Genomic DNA, 25,934 nt, shown 5'->3' with positions numbered 1-25,934 from the left:
CACAAGTTAGGAGTGTGATGGAATATTCTCTACTTGCCTGGATGACTGCAGCTCTAACAGCATTCAAAAGTCTTGACACCATCCAGGACAAAGCAGTCCGCTTGACTGGCACCCCTTCCACAAACATTTACTCTCTCTACCACCAAACAGTGACAGTGGTGTGTACCATCTACAAGATGCACTGCAGAACCTTCTGTAGCACCTTCCAAACCCACAACTGCTACCATCTAGAAGGATAAAGGTAGCAGATATGTGGGAACACCACCTGGAAGTTCCTTTCCAAACCACTCACCATCCTAACTTGGAGATATATCACTTTTCCTTTACTGACGCTTGGTCAAAATCCTGGAACACCCTCCTTAACAGCACTGTGGGTGTACCTCCACCACATGGACTGCAGCAGTTCAAGAAGGCAGCTTGCCATCACCTTCTCAAGGCTAATTAGGGATAGGCAATAAATGCTGACCCAGCCAGCAAGACCCACATCCCGTAAAATAAATTTTAAAAAATTTCATGGCTTGGGGCATCCAAGCAGAAAGGCCTCAGATTCTAGGGGCATTGGGACCACTTCTGGGGCCGGAGGCACCTATTCTAAAGGCATGGGTTGCACCTCAAAAGGACTGGGACCAATGTGCTCACAGGGATGTTCACTAGCATAATTGGGAAGTATTTAAACTAAATTGGTGTTAGGGTGGACACCAACACATAGAAGTAGAAAAGAGGAACAGAATGTGAGTGTTGAGTAGCAATAGAGAAGGAAGGAGTAGTACCATATTAGATAGGAGTGAAATAAGACTACAAGGAATACCAGGACAGCTTTTGAAAGCATGTATTTAAATGTGGAAAGCGTGCAGAACATGCTAACAAAATATCAGTAGAAGTGGAGATGGTAGAGGTAATGGATGGGATGAAAATTGATAGGCAAGGCTTACTGGAAAGACTGGCTGTGCTGAGAATGGATAAGTTGCCTGGTCCATTGGCTTGCATCCCAGGTTGCTAAAGGATGGTGGGTGTGGAGAGAATGGAAGGGCTTTAACAAGATATCAGGGATACATGGTGGTGATAGTGCCAGAGGTTTGGAGAGAGTGGCAACTTGTTCAAGAAAGGATGGTGTAAGGGAATTCCTAGTAACTATACACCAGTCAGTACAACATCAGTGGTGGGTAAGGTTAACAATAATCAGGGAAAAAAGCAACAAGCATTGGAGAGGTTTGCTTGACCAATCTAATTGATTTTTTTTTTTGATCAAGGGAATGCACTGGTTATTGTCTATATGCATTTAAGAAATGGTTTGACATTATCTCACGTAAAAAGTTGGTTAACAAAGCTGAGGCTCATTGAATCGAAGGGTCAATATCAATTTGGATGAAAAATCGGCATAAGGTCAGAAAACCAAGTTGTGGTAAATAGTTATTCAGACTAGAGGATGGTAGACAGTGGTGTTCCCAATGGTCAGTGCTTGGACCATTGCTTTTCTTATACACACACACTTATACAAAGTAAAATTTCAAAATTTGATGATGGTACCAAACTTGGAGGTGTAGCAAGCAGTAAGAAAGATATCAACCAACTACAGCAAGAGATAGATAGGGTAGCAGAATGGAATTTAGTACAGATAAGTGTGAGGTGATGCATTTTGGCATAAAGGATAGAAAGACTTAATGGCTCCGTTCAAAGGTCTGCATGGTCAGAGGGACCTGGGAATTTGTGTACAGATCTCTGAAGATGACAGGACATATTGAGAGAGTAGTTAGCAAAGCATGTGATCTTATTCATAAATAGAGGTATCAAGTATAAAAGCAGGAACCTAATGCTGACCCTTTATAAAGCTCTGGTTAGGCCACAACTGTAGTGTTGCATTCAGTTCTGGTCGCCACACTTTAGGAAGGATATGAGGAAGTTTAAGAGGCCACAGAGGAAGAGATGTACCAGAATGGTTCCAGTGATGAAGGATTTTAGCTACAAGGTTCAGTTGGAGAAGCTGGGATGGTTTTCCTTGGATAGTTTGAGGCCAAGGGAGATTTGATAGAGGTGTACATGATCATGTTGGGTTTAGATAAGGTAATGGTACAAGGACTAGATGACATGGATTTGGACAAGAGATGCAGGGGGATATGTCAAAGATTTTTTTAATGCAATTTGTACTAATGTCCTGGAACTTGCCTGTGAGTGTGGTGGAAGCAGAGACGATAAATGATTTTAAAAAAGGAAATTGGATGGGCCCTTGAGGGAAATAAACTTGCTGAGCTACAGGGATTGAGCGGGTATATGGTACTGGCTGGATTACTGTACAGAGAGCCAGTATGGACTCAATGAGCTGAATGGTGGCCTCCTGTGTTATTATGTCTCTTTAACTAAATTGAGTTGGTGTGCAGATTACTCATGATCCAAGAGAATGGTTTAAACAAAAGGCTTCAGGGGCTGAATGACCTACCACTATTTCTAGTTATTTAATGCTTTTATTCATATTTATATATTGTGTATAAGGTATAACAAAGCTACTCCTGTCTTTAATATTACTGTTTGGGTGTTAGTGTTGTAAGCTTTAGAAAATCTTCAGAAAAGTTTTTTTTGTGTACTGCCTACATCTAAGGATTAAAATTGTATGGTCATAATATTAACATTCAAGCTGTTATAACAGGTGATATTTAGGGCATTAAAAGTTCCCATTATTGTTGTGTTCTTCATTATGATAAAGTAACAGTATTGCTATTTACATACAATCTTGTATATCTTTTAGTATGTTTACCACTAAATGATTAAAACCAACTAATGGAAATAGGCAAACTTGCATTGCTTGTTTCATTAAGGTTTCAAAAGAATACATTACAATACTGTTAACTATTTTACAGCTTCACCAATTGCAAGAATATACAGCAATGAAGTAATATACAAAGAAAATGTACATGTTAGTAAAGCAAGGTGATAAATTTCATGCAGTGATTCTTCATTGCCACAAGATGGTAGCAGCACATTTTTAAAAAGCATCAACAATTGTTCGGTACACAGCAAATCTGCTGCAGCTAAATCAAAACTTCAGGGCTTTGTTTGAATGTGTGCAAATATAGCAGAAACCTTGCATGTTTGCATTATTGATATTTCTGGCTAACCAACCTCTCTTCCAATTTACAAAAAGACAGGAAGCACTGGATGCTTGGTAGGTCTATTGGCATCAGTGGGTTAATGTTTTGGATAGGAACTCTTCATTATGACTTTATTATTGTATTGCATCTTATTGAACATTTAGTTTGGGAGTTTCTATTCCTCTAACATTCTCTGATTATAGTGCACATGCCACTAGATAAGAAATTAATGTTTTTTTTGGTTGTTTGCAGATATATGCTCCCTCATGAAATCCTGTATTCATTTTGGTGAAACAGATGCAGTAGGGGTCATTGGAGTAAACAAAAGGACATTAGGGTTTTATAGTTGGACTAGCTTGGAAGGCTTTTAATGTTTTCTTTGCTACTGTAGTGTATTTCTTTCATGTTTGCAAACACTATAAAGACTTGCTGGAGGAAACCTGTGATCAATCACATTAGCCACTGTCTGAAGTGGGTACACTGCAATGCACTGGTCTGCATTATCCTGTCACATCTGTTCTGCTGGTTATGTTGAACACTCTGCATGGCTTTTGCCAAAAAAAAATTTAACTATTTTTCATTGTCAAATATCCCTACAATCACTTTTCAATCACTTGGTTTTAAGTAGGCAAGTCTGGAAGATAAATCATAACTTTGAATGTACTAGCTGGCAGTTTACTATCTCTGCAAAAATAAATCTTGATCCATGTGAAATGTTTCCGTTATACTCCCTTTTATAAGGGCATTCTGAAAAACCACAGTGGGGAAAGCTGGATATTTAATGTTGCAGATGCTGGGCCATTGGTCACACAAAGTCAGATTGGAACTCTGCTCAGGTGCAGGGAAATAAAAATAATGCTATAAAGATTACATCTTATGTTTACAAATTATAGAAAAAAACTATTTGAATTTATTACACTTCGAATATCTATTTACTTTGTGTCTTTAACAGAAAAATGTCCCAACACACTTTCAACAGAAGTGTAATTTTTAAAAAATTATCGCAATACAGGGTGTTACTTTGGAGTGTCCAAAAACATTGTTAGAGAAATGATCATCATAAAGTGCTCAAGGAAGAAAGGGAGGTGGAGATGCAGAGGGAATTAGGAAAGGAATATGAATATGGGGCCCTAAGCTGCTGAAGGAATTTTTTGGTCAAGGAGGGGTCCAGGGCTAGAGGATGTTGGAGATAGAGAAGGACAAGCTATAAAGGTACTTTAACATTCTCTGAAAATTTTAATCATAATGTGTAGGAGGGCCCAGACAAATGTAGACTACTGAGGGCAGGAGTGATGGGGAGACTTGGTGCAGATCAGATATAGATGGATGAGCTAAAGTTTAGAGTGTGGAGGATGGGAGGCCAGGAACAAGAGCAGTGGGAGTAATCGTGTCTGGAGGTGTCAAAAGGATAGATGAAAGTTTCGGTAATAAATGGGCTGAGGTGGGGATGATAATAAGTCCATGTGGTTTACAGACACCACATGGACTGCAGCGGTTCAAGAAGGCAGCTCACCACCTGTTTCTCAGGGGCAACCAGGGATGGGCAATAAATGCTGGCCCAGCCAGCGAAGCCCACATCCTGTGAATGAATAAAAAAGCTGATAATGCACTGTAATGTAATGAAGAGGATATGGAATTGGAAGTTCACTTTGGAATTGAACAGAGCAGCCTGGCTGAGCTTAAGTTCAGTGGTGGTGATCAGGAAGAAGGATGGAACCAGTGCTGAGAGTGTGAAGCTTGTGGCGAGGTCTGATAATGATGGATTACAGTCTTCCCAGTGTTTACCTAGAGGAGATTGTGACTCACCTAAGGCTGCATTTTGGACAAGTAGTCTAACTACAAAGAGATATTAGAGGGGGTCGAGAGAGGTGGTGGAGCAGTTAGTACTATCTCTTCTCTCATAAGCAAAAGATGCAAAAATAATTTAAATATCCTTTAGCCACCAAAGTTGATGATAATTTAAATATCCCGAATTATAAACTAAATGTGAAATCATGCTTAATTCAAGGAATTGGTTGTTTTTTTTTCTCATTACAGCCTGCAAGCAAAACAGCTGAAAAGCAGAATGTTAATTTCTTTGATGTCCCTTCCTTCTTAACTGTATCTGGACAACTGCATTTGGAAGTGATGACAGGGTAATTAGCACTTTAACAATTTTTTTTTGGAGCCTACTTTCTTGTGTTCAAAATTATTGCCCTTTTATTTGAGTTTTGATTTACATTATCACACCACCTTAAGAATGGAGTTGATGTATTGTAATAGCAAACCTAAAAATAGGTTAAAAGCAAAATATGGCGGATGCTGGAAATCTGAAACAAATACAAATGCTGAAAAAACTCAGCAGGTCTAACAGCATCTGTGGAGAGAACAACAGTTAACGTTTCGAGTATGACTTTTCTTCAGAGATAAAGAGAAGTAAAAATGTGATGACATTTATACTGCTTAAGGGGGGCTGGAGCAAGTGAAGCTGGCTAGAAGGCCAGCGATGGGTGGGGCAAATGAGAGATTGACAAAGATGTCATGCACAAAAGGACAAAGGGGTGTAAAAATAGGTAATGGCAGAGCTTTGGAAGCTAGCAAAATAGCTTCATAAATCTGCTCAATGAAAGGAGCAATTCCAGCCTAGATGTAATTTGCTTTAACCCTTCTGTATTAAACCTTCAAATTAATTTTTCCGCATTCATCGCCTATCCAATATATAACTGAACTAATTTACCGACTTCTTCATATCCTACTTCAAACTTTGTGAAATAAACATAAATGAGGGAAGAATGCTTTTAATCTTTAAGTACAGTAACAGTTATTCTCTTCTCCAATTTGCATACAGCAAAGTCCGACAAACAACAATGAGATAAATGACTACTTTTTCTGTTTGCTTTGGAGGTGTTGGCTACAGATATTCCTGCCTTCAAATAATGCCATTAAATATTGTGTCTGTCGAGAAACAGCACGTTTAACGATGCTTAGATCATGTACTCAGGTGCTAGGGAGAAGGTGAAATCTTGACTTTGTCTTGGGTGCAAGAGTCCTACCACTAAGCCAAGTTTGCATTTGACTAATAAAGGAAGTAAGGTTTTATTAGTCTGTTTTTGGTCCTCCTGACACGAGAGTGATTTCACCAGTTGTCTTGGATAGAATATCTAATGATTTCAGGAACAGAATAAAAGATCCCAAGTCTGAACAGCATTTACATTCCTTTATCCAATGTCATAAAGATCTTGTTTCCAAAGCTGGTTACTTTGGGATTACTGCCTTTCTCTGTCTCACCTGTAGCTACTAATATTTAAGACAAGAAAATATTTCTAGATACTAGGAAATTACTTGCTATCTTTAGGACTTGCTTTTGCCAAAATTATCAATTGGTATATAACTTAAGAAATAGGAGCAGGAGTAGGCCATATAAGTCCCTCATCCGTACTCTGCCATTCAGTATGATCATGGCTGATCTTTGCTCTCAACTCCATTTTACCATCCGATCAGCCTTCTGCCTGAGGTGATCTTGATCTTTCGAATGTATCCTTCACATATCTTAGACCCATTAACCATTTAAGAGAAATGACTGGAACGGTGCTCCTTGTAAGTATTTTTTTAATATGGTGCTCTTCCAATATCACTTCATAAGGCCAGCCACCACATTCAGTGATCACAGTATCACAGAATCTCAGTGCAGAAGAGGCCCTTCGGCCCATCCAGTCTGCACTGACACATGAGAAACACCTGACCTACCTACCTAACCCCGTTTACCAGCACTTGGCCCATAGCCTTGAATGTTTAAAAATACTCTAGATAAGTGTGGAAACAATGTGAAGCATGGGCAGGAGTGATGCATGTGAGGATAAATCCAGTTCAGAGAATAAAAAAGCATTACTAAAAGTAAGTAAATGTTTTCCCTCACTCATTTTTCAAATACCTAATAGGTAGGTCATAGTGGTGCCAACAACTGGTACTGGATTTTGAACTTTCATGTTCAGTCTTTGCCTTAGGGATCAGTCCGCTAAAATTAATTACTACTTTGAACGCTAAATTGAATTTGATCATATGGCTGCTATTAGATAAATGTTCACGCACCATTGGCTGTTTACTAAATCTAATATGGCCCACCCCTTGTCAGTTTGTGGGCATGTTAATGCATAAAACTGTCCTGAACACGCACATGAATGGATAAGGGAACAAAATTGTCATGTTATTAGGGCTACTGCTTGTGGGTAACCCCGAAACACATTGAGTCTCAAGTCAAATCCTGATTTAGCGAGTTCTGTGTAATTCTGTGTACCAGTAGATCTGAGAGTCATCCTGGAAAGTGCCCCGGAAGTGTTATTACTTGGATTCCATCTCATGAATGTATTCCCTTTTTACAACAGCTTTCTATACATAGAATATCACTACATTCATACTGAGAGAAATAAGACACTTCTAAAGCTTCTAAAACTACTTATCCACTCTGCCTTTTACTGAGAGTTGACTTAGGCAATTTTGAGAATAAGAATTGAGTCATGATCCAGTACCTAAGAAACAACAGGTAAAGGCATAACTAAAATTGATGCCATTTGGACGTGAAACTCGAGGTTTACCTAGGAGTTGTTGAGAAGTCCCAGGAGGGAGAGTTTAATCATGTATGTCCCATCTTTTAGTAGATTTCAAGGGATCATGTGCATCAACGAAGGCATTAAGAGCTCCAAATGCTGGCAGTGCTGCCATGCTGAGTAAGGATCTACAGGAGGCTTGATTTGCCTGCACCTGAAGCAGGTGATAATTCCTTTTGTATATGCAACTACCTGTCATGCAGACCTTTGCTGACTCTCACCCTCATCATCATCATCATCATCATCTTCATGACTACCCATTGACCAACCCCCTCCTCCCAAGGCCTTCTCCAGGTCATTGTCCCCCTCTGGCCTCTGCTTTGTTTTCTGGCCTGCACTTGTATGCATTGGCTGTGGCACCACCAGTGGCCTTATCCTTCTGCCCTCACCGGATAACCTCTCCTGCCACGTAGACTTCAGATACCAGTTGCATAAATCCAAATATCTAGAACTCCCTGGCCCTCAACATCCAAAACTGGGTACTGCTGAATTTCTCAGCCATAAACATTAGGACAGGTCTATCATGGAACCATTTAAGTTGGGTCTTGTAGACTCAGTGACCAACTCTCAAAATTAAGAGACACTTTGGCATTGGATTCTATACGAGTGTGCAGGCGAACCTGCTGGGGCTGTGGGGCGAGGGAATGTTGGTGAACCTGTCAGATTAAGCAGCCGGAGGCGGTGCTAATGCACAGATGTGTACCATGCAGAAAGGGTCTGAAATCTGGGACGAACAGCATCTCGGCGACACACAACCTGTGACGGGACAACCCCAGAAAATTTGGGAACCTGGTCACCCTGTTTTTGCTTTGCAGGGCATGATTCTACCTAATCCTATATGAAACAAAATCACCTCCAATCCTGTTAATATTCCATTTTTTCTCCATTGTTGGAAGTACTATTACTGATATCTCTCAGTATAAAAAGCTACTGAAAAGTTTTTTTTTGCTGTGATATCAGGCAGGTCCAACTTTAAAGCTTCAATGTATATTTATCTTTACTGCTGAAATTTTGGCAACACACTTGCACAGATGTCATGTTGAATGGGCAGCAACATGCTAATTTTTACGGAAAATGCTGGAGAAACTCAGGAGACCTGACAGCATCTGTGGAGAAAGAAACAGAGTTAACGTTTTGAGTCTATATGACTTCTTCAGAGCTTCCGTAATATTTTGCTTTTATTCTAATTTTTACTCCTGTTGCATATAATCTACCAGGGTTTGCAGAGTTATTGGCAGGACTGCAATAGCGAAAGAGACTGCTCATCAATAATTCTCATTATCTCCTCTGCATATGCATTTTCTTCTTTTCCTTTGCTGGTGTTTAATTTGATACATGGAAAAGGTGCCAGGAGGGAAAGCTGACCTGAAGTTGGCTGATGGTAAAATTAGACTTGGCTATCGTAAGAGCATAAAGATGCTTGAAAGTTTTGCAATTCCCAATAGTCCTTCCTAAATTTCAATTTGAAAAACATAGCCATGGGAATGTGTAGGGAAAACACTTGCAAGAGTAATGATTCAATAAATCTTATACTGAGCAATTAAACTTATCTATTAAGGTATAAATCAAAGTTTCAAAACAAATATTTTCCTCTGAATTGTTCTATCATAAAGCTATCTAATTTACTGTGTTTTATTGTTATAAAAACCAAATGTTGGGGAGAAGAGGTGGTGGCAGGAACAAAAATTAACTGGTATTCATTGTTCATAAGATGGTGAAAAGCTTATTCTGCCTTGATTAAATTTGGAGGGTGTTTTCATTCTGTTATTGAAGATAGGTTCACTTTGCATAGCAGACTAATTGGCCAATATAAATTAGGTATTGTTACGGACAGGGGAGAGAGACTGACTGAACCCTTCAATTCTTCTAACCTTTTGTATGTAATCAGAGTAGTTTAATTTGGCACGGCTGAGATGCGTTGCCCAAACCTTGTTTGTGTAATCAGTTTGGATACAAAGTCACTAACAGCATATTTTCTTTGATTTTAAACCAGGAGCATTATTTATTCACACTATCCCAGAACTGGTTTTTGTAGCTATTACCCACACACACACACCATGGACACAAAGATACAATAAGAGAAAGGAGTTTCTCTTCTACAAATATTAAAGTCGAACAGAATAGTTAATAGTTCACATGAGTATCTGATTCCGGTGACAGGGGCTCTTCTACTTGGGACTTAATCCAGGTGAGCCCAGGTAGCTGAATACAAGATTTTATGAAGCTTTCTTCGGAATAAGAAATGCACAGAAAGTTGAGAAGGGCAACCTTGATAATACTTGTAGCCAGAGGATCAGTTTGCTTTTCCGAATGAATTTCGAATCTTTCGGAAAAGAGGTTTCAAGGAGGTTTTAACTATAAGTCTTGTGGCTTGGTAAAAAGGCTAGGTGTTGATGGTCAGGTTTCTGCAGTGATGTTTTGCCTGCATTCTGCAGTTCTCTGCCTGCAAGCAAGAGGGATTTTTATTTCTGAAAGGCTTTTAAATTATGTTTTGATCAGGTGACGACTGGCCATTGATACGTTATGGGAAGCAATCAGTGTTCTGTTCATATTAACAAAGTGGCTTCCCCCTCTCATGGTCAAAATCAACAACATACAATAGAGGCAGATAGGGGTTCTTAGCACTACTTATGCATGATCAGTTTCAATAGCTCCCAGCAGTCTGAAGACGAGATGTCTGAGGCTTTATTGTCCTTGCTGTTTTGGGGTGAGTCGTAACAGTGGCAGGTGTGACATTGCACAAGGCTGTGGTCATCATAATCCAATTTTATAAACATCCAGAAGCTTGGCCAGCTTGTAGTTCCAAATGTCAGGTGACCTGTGGCAGCCATTTTAAAAGTCCAACAATGTCCATTTTTTAAAAAGTACAGATTTTAACAACTTGTGATATTCTCATGTCATTATGGTAAATTGTGAAGCTGAATTAAATAAATCTGGTAATAAATACATGGGCTAGTACCAGAGAAAAAAATTACCATGAAAGTTACTGTGTTGTTGCAAAAGTCCAACTGGTTTACTTATGTCCTGCAAGGGAAGAAGCTTTCCACTCTGACCCATGTGACTCCCATACCACACTATATGATTAACTCTTGATATCTGCAGAATAACTTTGGACAATAAATGCTACTTTTGCAGTATTGCCCATGTCCTGAAAACCAATTTTAAAAAAATACTTCCCAGTCACTCTTAACTACCTGTCTAAGCGTTATGAAACCTGGAAAGTAAATTTGTTTCATTAAGATATCTTGATTATTTGAGCAAATTAAGGTGATATTCTGGGCTGAAGTCTTGTATTTGAGTGAGTTAAGGAACCGTTATTGTGATAAATTTGGTTCCATTAAAACTAATTCCCTATAGTTCGGTTTTCAACTTCTATGGTTATGTATGCTAGAACTAAGAGCAGTGTTGTTCCAACTCATCAATTCTGTTCTCATCACTATCACGTTGGTTATGTGGGAATGTCCCAATGAATCATGGGAACAAGGGTAACTCATTCTGCCCTTTGCACCTTTTCTGCCATTCAGTTTGATCTCCACATCAACTCCATTTATTCACTTTTGATCCATTTCCTTTACCTAAAAAATTTTATTGATATAAGTCTTTGAAATTTCAATTGAACCTGTTTGTGATGGGAGAGCCACTGGTGGTGGCTGCACTGGTGATAGAAGTTCCAGATTTCTGCCAGCCTTTGTATGGGAGAGGTGCTATCTGATTTCAGTCTGAAATGGACTAGTTCTAATTTAAACATTACTCCCTCTTGTTCTGGACTTTCCCACCAGCGAAAACATATATGATGAAAAACTGACTTCCCGGTACAGATCCCTGGGGAATATTATTACTTGTCACCTCCTGCCAGTCAGTGAGCAAATTCTTCACTCCTACCACAAGAGCAAAAGCTGTGGATGCTGGAAATACTCAACAGTTCTGGCAGCATCTGCGGAGAGTGAAACAGAGTTAAGTGTTTCAGGTGAATGACCTTTTATCAGAACTGGAAAAATTTCGAATGTAACATGTTTCTTATGGCAAATACAAAGACTGGAGGTATGGAGAGTACAAACGTTGCTTGTCATTTTAATTCTCTGTCCAGTCCCACTCTGATCTCTGCCTCCTACAGTTCTAATGAAGTGCAATGTAGCTTGAGGAACAACACCCCATCTTTCACTTAGCTGCTTTACAGTCTTTGGACTCAACCTTGATTTCAACAATTTCAGATCATACCCTCTGCCCCTTTTTTTTGTTGTTTTGGACATCAGGTTGATGATTCTCCTTTTCCCACTTAGCCTAGATATGTATTTTGTTTCTTTACTTGCCTCATTACATCACCCCTTTTTGCCTTGCACTATCATCCTTTGATCATAAAATATGTCTTCCTTTTTGTTGTTTAACTTCCATCTCTGCCTCTTACTTAAACTTTTCTCTAGTTCTGACAGATCATCAACCTGAAATATTAACTTTTTCTCTTGGCAGATGCTGAGTTTTCCCAGCATTTTGTTTTTTCCCTTTTATTTCTGTGCCCTGTCTCCTACCTTTCAACCCCATCCTGGCCAATGCCACATGGTTACCTCCAATCCCACTTACAATCGTTTTTTTTTTTTCTTGTGTGGAACCTTATCAAGTAGCTCTGGAAGCCCATAGAGACATCCATAGACATTCTCCCATCCAGCATGCAGCACCCCGAAACATTACAATTTCAATTTTTGTTTAAGGAAAGAGCGAGAGTTAAAAAATCTCTAGTGAAAACTGCTGTAATATCCCTAGAAACAGCTTACCTTTTTTAATCCATTCAAGGGATGTGGACTTTGCTGGCTAGGGCAGCATTTGTTGCCCATCCCTAATTGCTCTTGAGAAGGTGGTGGTGAGATGCCGCCTTGAACTGCTGAGGTCCATATGGTGTAGGTATACCCACAGTGCTGTTAGGGAGGGAGTTCCAGGATTTTGACCCAGCGACAGTGAAGGGACGGCAATATATTTCCAAGTCAGGATGGTGAGTGGCTTGGAGGGGAACTTCCAGGTGGTGGTGTTCCCATAAACCTGCTGCTCTTGTCCTTCTAGTTGGTAGTGGTCATGGGTTTGGAAGGTGCTGCCAAAGGAGCCTTGGTGTGTTCCATAATCTATAGCCTAATCTGAATCTGATAGCATCCTGCTTTCTGAAGTCTAATCAATCACATGAGGTCTTAGTGCATTTAGTCTACTAAATATGACTAATGAAGATTTCTGATGACCTAGAGACAACAGGACATTAAGCTAGATGTAAAGTTGTGTCCTTGTTTATCATAAGTATTCACTTGCAGGTGTGATTTTTTAGCCCAGAACATGAGAAAAATATCTTGATGAAGCCTAAAAACAATTTTATTTTCCATCAGATCCTCCTATATAATAAATTGTTTTGTTTACAAGTTACTATTTAGTCTCTCCAGTTCCAAATATTATAAATCTGATAAAAACTGGGACAAGATGTGTTTCCACATGAGTGATAGTGAACAATCCAGGATACATTTCTGATTGCTCTCTTTATATTTCTAGCATTGTACTTTCATGACTAGAAGAATTTGTATGGCTTGACAAGGATCATTCAAGTATATGCTTCCTACAAGTCCTGCTTCTCACTGGGAGAAATTGATTGTGGAATCAATGGCTCACATTTTATTACTGATCCATGAGACTCGAGACTAGCATAATCAACAGAATACTTGTGTTAGTATGACTGGCAGTTAAACTAAGGAATTCAGTTCAGTAGTAGTTCATAATCATTGGACCGTCTTTCCAAAAACAAGGAATATTTTATTTGTACCTTTTTATAAATTGAAAAAAATGCAAATTTATTTGCTATTTAGTCCACATTTGGGGTCAGTGTCATAATGGACAAGGGTGGAGGGAGATATATTTCTCACATCCGTGGTTCACACAGGCAGTGGAGCGTTTAAAGTGCAGTTGCCTTTAATCAAAAGCAATTTTCTTCATCCAGGTTTTCAAAACACAACTTGTAGGGCTTGATGAATTTGAGGAAATATCTAAATATACCAGAGTTCTTTGGAGAGGTTCAGGTACCTCCTTGAGATTGTTGACAGTAGATATGAATATACGTGAAAGGTGGGAATAGGGTCTGTGGAACTGTTAACCTGTCAAGTCATTTAAATCCCCTTCCCTTTAACTCATGACAACAGCCTGCTGGAACTCTGATGAAATGAAAGGTGCTTGCAATTTCAATAAATGTTTGTTGACATAAGCCTGAGGGTTATCATTGTAAGATTAATACTGCTTGATTAATTCCACAGCCTATCATATCACTTGGGTGGGGTGGAGGGGGGTGCTGTAAATTCAGTGTGATAGCTCCAAGTGGTTATAAGGGGATTAGCTGTCTGTGATGTGGGGCTATGAATACAAATGTTTGTTTTTATAAGCGTTTAAGTACTTTAAGGGATTTAAATGTATTGACTGGGCCAATGCCAGTTCTTTAAGCTATACACCTCTTTTTATTATATGGCTCCTGAGGCCTGCCCTTGGTAGCTGATGGGTGAGTTGGCATGTAAGATGTAAGGGTAAAGGATGGGGGGTTTTCATGATTTGGAAATAAGTTGGCATGAGGGACCATGAAGGTGGATTGGGGGCATGGGTTGGTTGGAGGGGGTGAGGACTAGAGGACCTTACTGTTTTTATTATAACTAGCACAGCCTGCCTTGGCACTTGCAGCCTCTGTGGCTGCCCCAACACTGTTTCCTGGAGCAGCGGACCTGACTCCATTTGGGGATTCCCAACATTCTGCACCCAACTTGGGAGTGAAAATTCTGCCCCAACTATTTGTATCCATCACTCCTAAGGCACTTGTAACAAGGATTAAGGACAGAGTAAACTTCCATTCTCTGACATGATCAAGTGCTTAGACCTTAACATAGAAGAGCACCTTTACTGCAGCCATAAAAACTTCTGTTTTTACACTAGCCAACCTCACAACATCAGTGACATTCTAAATTTATGCTGAATCACATGCATTTTTGTGCTGTAGATCCATTTCTGTGAAGAGCTACTTTGAAGTGATTCATTTATAAATGAAATGAGTTGAGGCGACATTTGATATAGGGTCCCAGGTTTGAAAAGACAAAATGCTGCCCACGACAACATACAATTCCTACCTATTGATGAGAAATTAAAGTGCACTATATTCCTGTGCCAGTGAAGTGGACAGCTTGCTGGATGAAAAGCCAGTAATATAGTTTATAAAATATTCCCTTCATATCACTAGATTGATTCCTGGAATGAGAGAGTTGTCTTACGAATGAGAGGGTTGTCCTATGAGAAGCTGAGTAAATTGAGCGTATACACCCTGGAGTTTAGAAGAATGAGAGGTGATCTCATTGAAACATACAAGATTCTGAAGGGCCTTGAGAAGATAGTCACTGAGAAGTTGTTTCCCCCTAACTGAGCAATCTAGAACATGGGGGCAAAGCCTTAGGACAAGCAGTCCATCATTTAGGACTGAGATGAGAAATTTTGTCACTATAAAAGGGTTGTGAATTTTTGGAATTCTCTACCTCAGAAGCTTGTCGATGTTCCATCATTGAGCATATTCAAGATTCAGAGACAGATTTTTGATCATTCTGAATTGAAGGATGTGGGAGTGAGCTGGAAGTTGGAGTTGGGGCAGATGGTCGGCCATGATCACATTGAATGGCGGAGCTGGCTCAAGGGGCCATATGGTCTTCTACTCATGTTGTCAGTATCAGATTTAGCTGAAAACAGGATTATTAATGAAGACAACTTGTTAGCAAGGTACCGACAAAGTGGCAATGGAAATATATTCCTTGAAATTCTATGGCTATTTTTCCAAATTTCCTCCAGTAAATTCTATTGGAGGGCAACAAAACTCTCAGAAAAATGGTATAATCGGTCATATAAATAGATTGCCTAAGGGTTCTGATCTCTGGTCTTCAAGGCCATAATGTTTACAGGATGTATTTTTTTTTTTGCAGACGCTTTTGCATATCACCAAATGTACAGCTGCTGAGAACCTTCAAAAAAGGATGCTTTCCTATTGCCGGTCTCTGATTAATGAAATACATCCTGTTAATTTCTTTAATTTATTGAATTAGACCATTTTAATTTGGTCTGCAAAACTATAATTTGATCTGCAGATAGCAAATTTGAACATCACTTTCCATAGTTAGATGGAATACTGAGTTACGTTCATTTATTGTTTAGCCATCTTTATATTAATGCTTTGCTTAAGAAATTGTTCATTTCAGACTGACCTGACCATAAACTTAAACATATAGACTTAAAAATGTATGTTGAATTAAATCTAAGTCACAGTAAGCAAAAGTAGGCATTGGAGATTTCCTTGCAACATCCTTATTTTTAATCTGTCCGGAACCCGTTTTTTCTTAGTACAATTAATGTAACTGGTTGTTTCAAATTCTAGAAAGTTGTCACAAGGCTAAAACAAATGTCAAGTTTTTTTAGATTGATTCATTGTTTAGTAATCATACAGGAAAAAAAATCAAAGAATTTGTTACGGCCCATCATGTCTGCACTGGCTCTCCAAATGAGCATTATGACTTGGTGCCATTCTCCTGCCTTTTTCACCTAATCTTGCTCGTTGATTCTATTTAAATAATCACTTCATGCCCTCTTGAACCTCCGCCACACTTCCAGGCAGTGCATTTAAGACCCAACCACTCGCTCTGTGAAAAAGCTTTTTCTCTCACCACACTTGCTTCTTTTGCAAAACACTTTAAATCTGTGCACTCTCATTCTCGATCCTTTTACAAGAGGAAACAATTTCTCCCTATCTACTCTGTCCATCCCCCTCATGATTTTGAACACCTCTATCAGATCTCCTCTTAGCCTTCTCCTCCCCAAGGAGAACAGTCCCAACTTCTCCAATCTATCTTCATAATTGAAGTTTCTCATCCCTGGAACCATTTTTGTAAACTTCTTCTGCACTTGCTCAAATTCCTTCACATCCTTCCTAAGGTGTGGCACCCAGAACTGTACTTCAGCTGAGGTCTAACTGAGTGTCCTATACAAGTTCAGCATAACCTCCTTGCTTTTATACCCTATGCCCCTATTAATAAAGCCTAGGATACTGTATGCTGTGTTAACTGCTCTCTCCACCTGTCTTGCCACCTTTAATGACTTATGGACATATACACCCAGGTCCATCTGCTCCTGCACCCCATTCAAAGTTGTACTCATTTTATATTGTCTGTCTACGTCCTTCCTACCAAAATGAATCACCTCGCTTCTCTGCATTGATTTTCATCTGCCACCTATCTGTCCACTCCACCAACTTGTCTGACCTTTTTGAAGTCCTACCTGTCTTCCTTGCAGTTTACAATGCTTCCAAGTTTTGTATCATCAAACTTTGAGATTGTCCCCTGCACACCAAGATCTAGATCATTAATATATAATCAGGAAATGCAAGGGTCCCAATACCCACCCTATGGGGAACTCCACTACAAACCTTCCTTCCAGCCCGAAAAATATCCATTAACAATTACTCGCTGTTTCCTATTACTCAGCCAATTTTGTATCCATGTTGCTACTGTCCCTTTTATTCCATGAACTATAACTTTTCTCAAGTTTGTTGTGTGCCACTGTATCAAATGCCTTTTGGAAGTCCATGTACACCACATCAACAGCATTAACCTCATCAACCCTCTCTGTTACCTCTTCAAAAAAAACTTCAAGTTAGTTAAATGCTCTTTTCCCTTAAGAAATCCATGCTGGCTCTTGATAATCAACTCTCATTTTTCCATGAGACTATTAATTGTATCCTGAATAATTGTTCCTCGAAGTATCCTCACCGCCTAAGTTAAATTGATGTCTGTAATTGCTGGGCTTATCCTTACAAGCATTTTTGAACAAGGCTGTAATGTTTGCAATTCTCTAGCACCTCCCCTGAGTCTAGGGAAGACTGAAAGACTATGGCCAGTGCCCCTGCAATTTCCATTCTCACTTCCTTCAATATCCTTGGATGCATCTCATCCAGTCCCAGTGCTTTGTCAACTTTAAGTGCCGACAGTTTATCCAGTACCACCTCCTTATTAATTTTGAATCCTTCTAGTGACAGAGTTTTCTCCCCTGTCACCATTGCCTGGGTAGCATCTGCTTCCTTGGTGAAGACAGATGCAAAGTATTCATTTAACACCTCAGCCATCCCATTGCCTCCATATGTAAATTCTGTTTTTGGTTCCTAATCAGGCCCTATTCCTTTTACCACCCTTTCACTATTTATATGCCTATAGAAGACTTTAGGATTCCCCTTTACGTTGGATGCCAATCTTTTCTCATAATCCCTCTTTGCTTCTCTTATTTGCTGCTTCAGGTCTCCTCTGAACCTTCTGTATTCAGCTTGATTTTCAATTCTATTTTCTACCTGAAACCTGTCATGTGCACACTTTTTTTCTCATTTTCTTTCTCCTTTTTCATCCAGGGAACTCCGGATTTGTTTGCCCTGCCTTTCTCTTTTGGGGGACTATATCTTGACTGCTTCTGAACTATTTCTTCTTTGAAGGTAGCCCATTGTTCAGCTAGTTTTTCCTGCCCAACCTTTGGTTCCAGTCTATCCAGCCCAGCTCCGTTCTTGCCCCATTTAAGTTGGCTCTTCCCCAGTTAATTATTCTTACTCTGGATTGGCCATTGTCCTTTTCTACCATCATCCTAAACCTTATGGTACAGTGATCAATGTCTCCTAAATGTTCCCCACTAACACTTGATCTACTTGGCCCACCTCATTCCCAAGAACCAGGCCTAGCAGTACTCCTTTCTTGTGGGGCTGAACACATACTACTGTAGAAAATTCTCCTGAAGACATTCTAGGAACTCTTGCCTCTCTCTTCCATTTACACTACCACTATCCCAGTCTATGCTCCGGTAACTAAAGTCCCCCATTATAATTACTCTATAATGTTTGCACCTCTCTAATTTCCCTGCAGATTTGTTCCTCTACTCCTTCCCACTAGTTGGTGGCCTGAAGACTACACCGAGCAATGTAATTTAACCCTTTTTGTTCTTCAGCTCTAGCCAAAGTGATTCTGACCTTGAACCCTCTGCGACATTCTTTTTCCTGCACTGCAATGCTTTCCTTAACCAATGCAGCCACATCCCCTCCTTTTCTTCCTGCCCTATCTTTCCTGAACACCGCGTACCCAGACATATTTAACACCCAGTCCTGTCCTTCCTTGAATGAGGTCTGTGTTATCACTACACCATCATAATTTTGCATGTCAATCTGTGCCTGTAACTCACCAATCTTATTTACTATAGTCCGTGCATTCACATACATGCAGTATAACCCTGATTTAGACTTCATTACTTTCTCCCTTTCTCTGACTCCGCCTGTTAACTCACTATTCTCCATTCTGGTGCTATCTGTCTCTCCCAGAACTTTGTGAACCTTGGTATTATTCTCTCTCCTGGTTCCTACACCCCTACTGAGTTAGTTGTAAAGACCCCCCCACCCCCAACAGCACAGCAAAACACCCTGCAAGTAACTCAGTCCTGGCTCTGTTCAGGTGCAACCCGTCTGTCTTGTACAGGTGTCATCTCCCCCAGAGCCTGTCCCAGTGCCCCAGGAATCTAAAGCCCTCCCTCCTACACCATCTTTCCAGCCACACATTCTTCTGCCTTTTCTTCCTATTTCTGTACTCACTGGCATGTGGTGCTGGGAAATCCGGAGATTATTTCTTTTGAGATCCTGCTTGCTAATTTGGTCTTTAAATTCTGTCTGCAGGACCACATTCCCTTTCCTGCCTAAGTCATTGGTACCAATGTGGACCATGACCTCTGGCTGTTCACCTTCCCCCAGAAAAATGCCCTGCAGCTGCTCAGTGATATCATTGACCCTGGCACCAGGGTGGCAACACATCATCCTGTGGAAACACCTGTCTGTTCCCCTAACTAACGAATCCCCTATCACTATTGCTCTCCTTTCTTCTTCCTCCCCTCCTGTACAGTCAAGTCGCTTGTGGTGCCACAAATTTGGTTCTGACTGCACTCTTCTGAGGAGCCAACGCCCTCATCAGTATGCAAAACATAAAACCAATTAGCAAGCAGGACCTCAGGAGACTCACACTACCTGCCTGGTTCTCTGGGAGTGCCTGGTGGTCACCCATTCTCTTTCCGCCTCATACTCCTAACCTGCGGTGTGACACCTCTCGGGGTATGTTATCCACCTAGCTCTCAGCCTCCAGCCACAGTGATTCCAGCTGCCGCTTGAGCTCTGAAACCCAGAGCCCAAGTTTCTGCAGCTGGCAGCACTACTTGCACGTATGGTCGTCTAGGTCCCAGTAGTGTACACAACTTCCCCATGTTACACGACACGCATTCCACATGACCAAACTGTCATGCCATGTCTTAACTTTACTTCCCTTATGTTAACTTTATTTTACTTTGGATTACTTTTATTACTTTACGTTACTGGCCCTGATTTCCCCTTATTCCTAGCATTTCTTACTCAAATCCAAGTAGCTACTTCTTTAAAAATACACTTTTCTAATTTACAACTTTTTAAAGACATTCCTAATAACAGTTTCTTACCAACCAATGAACTTATGGTTTTCCTGTGATGTCACTGTTCAATTTTTTTTTTCAAATTCTGCTCTGAAGATGGGAGATTTACACCCAGGTCCATTTCTGCTCAGCTGCTCCTGTTCTCCCCCCCGTGCTTAATTCGCTACTCACTCAGTCTTTTTCTCACTCGGCATAGTCGCCTGTCTCCTTGCACACCCCTTATTGAAACAATTTCATGGTCAATATTACTAAGATTAGCTTTTAATTTCAGATTTATTAACAATATAAATTCCACCAGCTGCCGTGGTGGGATTTGAACCCACGTCTCCAGAGCTTGGGCCTCAATTGCTCGTCCGGTGACATTACCACTATCAATTTATGATGATTAAGATGATTTTTATCAATTTATTAGGGCTTTCACTCAAATATATACCTTTGGACCAACATTTCGAGCGGAGAATTCCCAAACCAGAAGACATTTAGCAGAATTTTACATGGTGGAAGCGGAACTTGCCTTCACTGAAAGCCTGAAAGACATAATGGAGGTAAAGATTCAACAGTTGCATAAACATGAATATTCTGTACTACATCAATGGTTTTCCATACTGTTCTCTGATATAAAGTGGACATGTTAGATTAAACTGCTACTGATAATTACTTAACCATATATCGTAATCAATTGCTGTATAATGTATATTTTATAAATTAACATTTCTCTCAACGTTACCTTTAAGGATTAGTAATTACTGTTATGTTCCCTTATTGTGGCGATCTATTCGTGAGATAGTATGCAAAGATGGTTTTACAATTTTGCTTTTGTGTTTATTGTCAATTTAAATATTAAATGTTCAAAGTAAAGCTGAAACTACTATTTCATGTTTGAAATGTTGAAAGAAAATATTTTTTGAATTTGCATCACTAACTACAAGAGTCTAGTTTCATTGTGATCAATGCACAGGGAAATGCGAATTGACTTGCCCTATATTGAAGTTATTGTTTTATATGCTTTTCTTAAAATTCCCTGTAACTTTATTGGTCTGTTTAAAAATTCAATTAATTCACCCACTCTGTTTTTTGCGCACTCCATGCTCCCATTTTGTAATTCATGCACTCTGTCATATACCAGTTGCTCAATTATGATGGTTTTTCTCAAATTTGAGTACATTAGCCATGTAACTGTGATAAATTGATTTTGTGCATCAACCATATAGATCCCCCTCCCCCACTCTGCCCATCGCAAAACTTCCCTAAATATTCATTTTAAGCAGTAAAGTGTTATAGTAATCTGATGTGTAATATACCAATAAGACAAGTGTTGTAATGTAAGATCACATGATCTTAATACCCAATAGCAGAAGAGTGCGGGCTACCTTTCTGGGAGAGTCTTGAGTTAGGCACTTGGAGTAAAGACAGAGTTTTGAGTTGTAAGCACACAAGTGTAACTGCTGAGTTTCATTTGTAAATAAACAGCATGTGTTTATTCTAACAACAATCCACTGATGTTCTCTGTCTCTGTACCAGCTCAGTCACCCCGAAACAAGCGTGCAACCCGGATCCTTTAGCCCCAACAAACCAAGGGCACTGGATCCAACAAGGGTCTCAGCTTTTCAGCTTTATACCTTCAAACTCTTAAGCTATTTTGTCAGGATTTTGAGTTTAGCTTTGTTTAAGGTACTTAATTCAAAGTTGTCAGGGAATTTTAAACTAAAAAATATAAATTCTAACTTTTTAATTACCCTAGGTTTGAGAACTATGGGTGCTGGCAGCTTGAAATAAAAGCAGAAAATGCTAGATATGCCCATCAGGTCAGGCAGCATTTCAATTCTCCACTCCATTTGCACTCTGTCCTTGGTCTCTAACATTTGTTCCATCCTCCTTCCTGAAAGATCACTATAAGGTCAACTATCTTTTTCTTTAATTGTAAAATGTCTGGGTGAAATGAGCAGAGGGAAACCGTTTCCTTGGACTAGGGAGTTGCTGATGATAGGTTATCAGTTTACTACGGGCACCAAGACAGTGAGGAAAGAGGTTCAAAATTTCTTTATGAAGTGGGTTGATGGAGGATGGTATACTTGCTACAGGGAATGGCTGATGCAAAGATCATTTATGGGAAAAATGAGAAAAATATTGAAGCAGAATATGATAGAGTTGCAGGGAGAGAACAGGACAATGACATTAATTAAACACTCTAATATTGTATGCTGTCTATGATCTTGACATGAATCAGTGCTTTTTGTATGAATTCATCACGACTAAATTACTTCTGTGCACTCTACCCCAATTTACAAATTCTACAATTCTCAACTGCTTCCATGGCTTTATCTACCTGTATTTACACTTTGAGGTTATATATTTGAGTGCTGAGTTGCCAATGACATCCTATGTTCCTGTGACAAAGGCAAACTAGTGCTCCTTGTCATTCTCCATCTTTGACACAGTTTATCTCACTATCCCCCTCCAATGTCTCTCCACTGTCAGCTGGATTGGATTGCACTCTCCTGGTTCCATTCTTACCTATCCAAATGGATTCAATGGATTCTCTCCTCATTCCAGAATCTTTACTGCTGGTTTCCCCCTTGGATCGATATTTGAATTTCTCCTATTTCTTATCTTTATGCTGCCCTTTGGTGACATCATCTGAAAACTCAGCATCAGATTCCACCACCACCTCTCTCGATCCCTTCATTGTCTCTGAATTATCAGCTTGTCTGACATACAGTACTGGATGAGCAGAAATTTCCTCCAATTAAAAACTGGAAAGACTGAAGTCATTGGACAGCAATTTCTCATTGGACAGCAATTTTCGCTCGGTGGGCACATGCCCAAGCATAAAATGATGCATGTTGACATCAGCTGAGCGTGCCGACGTCAACACACAGTCACACAATAGTTCAGTCGGCGGGCAAGTGCTGGATTCGGCAGCGCGCCCATTGACAAAAGACCATCAAGTAATCATTTAAATTAAAATTTATGCTGCCCACCCAAACTAATGGTTGACGAGCAGGTGAAAAGGACAAGCGGCCTTTGCATTTTTTTTTGGAAACCTCATCCATGGGCACGATGAGGTTTCCAAAAGCAAATAAAAATAAAATAAAAACTTTATTCATTAATAACATGTCACTGCTCATGTGACAGAGTGACATGAGGGGACATGTTTCATTTCATTGTTTAGTTTTATTATTTGTTTTCACATCTCTTCACCTCTCTGAGGCAGCCCTATGCCTTCGGGAGATTGTGAAGTGCTCACTCATGCGCATGCATGAAGTTTGCACTCAGTCCGCTCGCCCTCCTCTCCGTCCCCCCCACTGGCACAGGCAATGTTCAATGCTGCCGCTTGCATTTCACACTGGCGGGCCTTATTTGGCCACCAGCGTGAAATTGCAGACAACGGTCGCCTTCCCAACCGCCCCCACCAAGGGCTAAATTCTGCCCATTGTCTTAGACCCCTGCCACCAAATCCATCCTCCTTCCTAGAAACTGTCTGAGGCTGAACTAGACTGTTGGCAACCTCAGTGTCATATTTGATCATGAGAAGAGCTTCAAGCACAAATCCATGCCCTCACTATCACCGCCTATTTCCACCTCTATAACATCACCTGACTCCACCCCACCTCTGCCCTTCTGGTGCTGAAAACCTTATTCATGCTTTTGCTACCTCAGAATGGGACATTCAATAAGCACACTCCTTGCTGGCTCTCTCATTCCCTCCTCCATGAGAACATCCAAAACTCTGCTGCCCATGCCCTCATATGCACCAACACCTGTTCACCCAGCATTCCTTTACTCCTTGGCCTCCACTGGCTTCCAGTTAACCAGCACCTGGATTTTTAAAATTATCACCCTTCTTTTTGAAACCCTCTGATCTGGCCCTTCTCTATCTCTATGATCTCCTGCAGCCCTACACACCCCCTCTAATTCTGGCCTCTTGAGCATCCCTGATTTTAATTGCTTCACCATTGGTGGCCGTGCCTTCAGCTGCCTAGGCCCCAAGCTCTGGAGTTCTCTTAGCTCTTCTACCATGCTTTCTTAATGACCAGCCCTTAAAACTTACCTCTTTGACCAAGCGTTTGGTCATCTGCCCTAATATCTCCTCATGTAACTCTGTCTTATCCTGTTTCATAATGTGCTATATAAATACAAGTTGTTGAATAGCATTCTATTATACTAAATACTACTTCAAATACGTTCCGCTTTATCTCAGTGGATAATACTGGGTGATGGATTGTAGAGTCCCATGCAGTAAATTTCTAATCATGCTGTATGGTCAATGCCAAAAAAAGGACCATACCATGCCCTGCTCGTGAACACCAATAAAAGGCTTTGTTTTATTGTCTGTGCATCCACTAAGCTGACTGTGGAACCATGTCTTGATGCTGTGTAAGAGCTGTTCAGTGATTTGCCACAGTTTTTCACTTCCTCTCCATTTATGGTAGTGTTTTTTTTTTTAGTAATTCTCCTCTGGGGCTTTCTTTTCTATCCTAAAATGCCATGCAATACTACAGTACCTATATAATAGTGCATTGGTATACCAAAAATACTGGGCCCATCAGAAAACTTTCTGACTGAAGTGGAGAAAGTATTCATGCAGCATTACTTAATACTGTATAGCTTTCAAGTTAATTGTGAAAGGCTGTAGTTCTGTCATTTGTAGATTATACTAGAAACATCTAGTGTCATAGTATAGTGGTTATGATATTGGACTCAGTCCAGAGGCCTGATCCAGAGGCAAGAGTTCAAATCCCACCATGGCAGCCAGAAAATTTAAACTCAGTTGCTTCAATCTGTAACAGTAATGGTGACCATTAGACTAATGGATTGTTGTAAAAATTAATGTGGTTCGCTAGTGCCCATTAGGAAGCGAAAATTATCAACTTGGTCTTCTCTGCATGCGACTCCGCAGCCATGGCAATGTGGTTGACTCTTAATTGTCCTCTGAAATTACAGATAAGCCACTCGGTTGTATAAAAGAACATGGCTCACTCCCATCTTTTCATTGGCAATAAATGCTGACTTTTCCAGTAGTGCCCACATCCCTTGAATGAAAATAATGTACTTATTCTTGACATGTTGATTTCAGTTCTTCTGAACTAAAGCCTTAAGTCAATTTCTGCCGCTGGTTTTGACGATATCGTTTGATTTCTGCAGGTGATAGAGAAGCTCTTCAAGACTGCAACGTCATATATTCTTTCAAAACGCCCAGATGATATTGAACTCTTCCACAAATATGTAGCTCCACGTCAAAAGGTTTGTATATCCTGTCTCTGATCTTGCAGTTAGAAGACTTCTAGCTTATATTTTATGGGGTTCTCTGCACTGAGATTTATAGAAATGCAAAGAAAATGTAGCATTTAGAAACTATTATATTTGTACTTCTGTGTTTGTGGCAGTTTTTGTGCAAGTTTCCTAAAATTGTGAAATTACTATGAAGAAAAATGCCAGAATTCCAAAATCCTTGTAGGCATGGCAGTTTTAACAAAGGAGCCAGACCCAAGATGTTTTCATTTCTCTTTGCTCCACAGGTATTGCCTGACTGGAGTGTTTGCAGTATTTTCTGTTTTTGTTTCAAATTTCCAACATTTACAGTTTTGGTTGCTCTTTGTTAACATTTATCCTTTTCACCCCAGAAAGTTGAAGCATCCTTTTGATTTACATAAAAAGTGATTATGAATTTTAATACCACACTCAAAAAGGATATAAAGAATGAATTTTTTGCTTACATGTTTATGCATTTGTGTAGGTGAAGTTGTTTTGTTTCTGA

The 25,934-nt window shown here is 39.9% G+C and overlaps 1 protein-coding gene across 1 annotated transcript in view; it reads left to right on the top strand.

Moving 5' to 3' along the window:
- Nucleotides 1–25,934, top strand: part of nars2 (asparaginyl-tRNA synthetase 2, mitochondrial) — an 88,799-nt gene that overhangs the window by 35,130 nt on the left and 27,735 nt on the right. Inside the window, exons 6-8 of the mRNA XM_041198528.1 lie at nt 5,121–5,218; nt 20,589–20,721; nt 25,322–25,420. Of these exons, the coding sequence (XP_041054462.1) occupies nt 5,121–5,218; nt 20,589–20,721; nt 25,322–25,420 (330 nt within the window). The remainder of the gene's footprint in view (nt 1–5,120; nt 5,219–20,588; nt 20,722–25,321; nt 25,421–25,934) is intronic.

This window comes from Carcharodon carcharias, chromosome 11, assembly GCF_017639515.1.
Source record: "Carcharodon carcharias isolate sCarCar2 chromosome 11, sCarCar2.pri, whole genome shotgun sequence".
Taxonomy (NCBI): domain Eukaryota; kingdom Metazoa; phylum Chordata; class Chondrichthyes; order Lamniformes; family Lamnidae; genus Carcharodon; species Carcharodon carcharias.
This window is presented reverse-complemented; position numbering and strand designations above follow the sequence as displayed.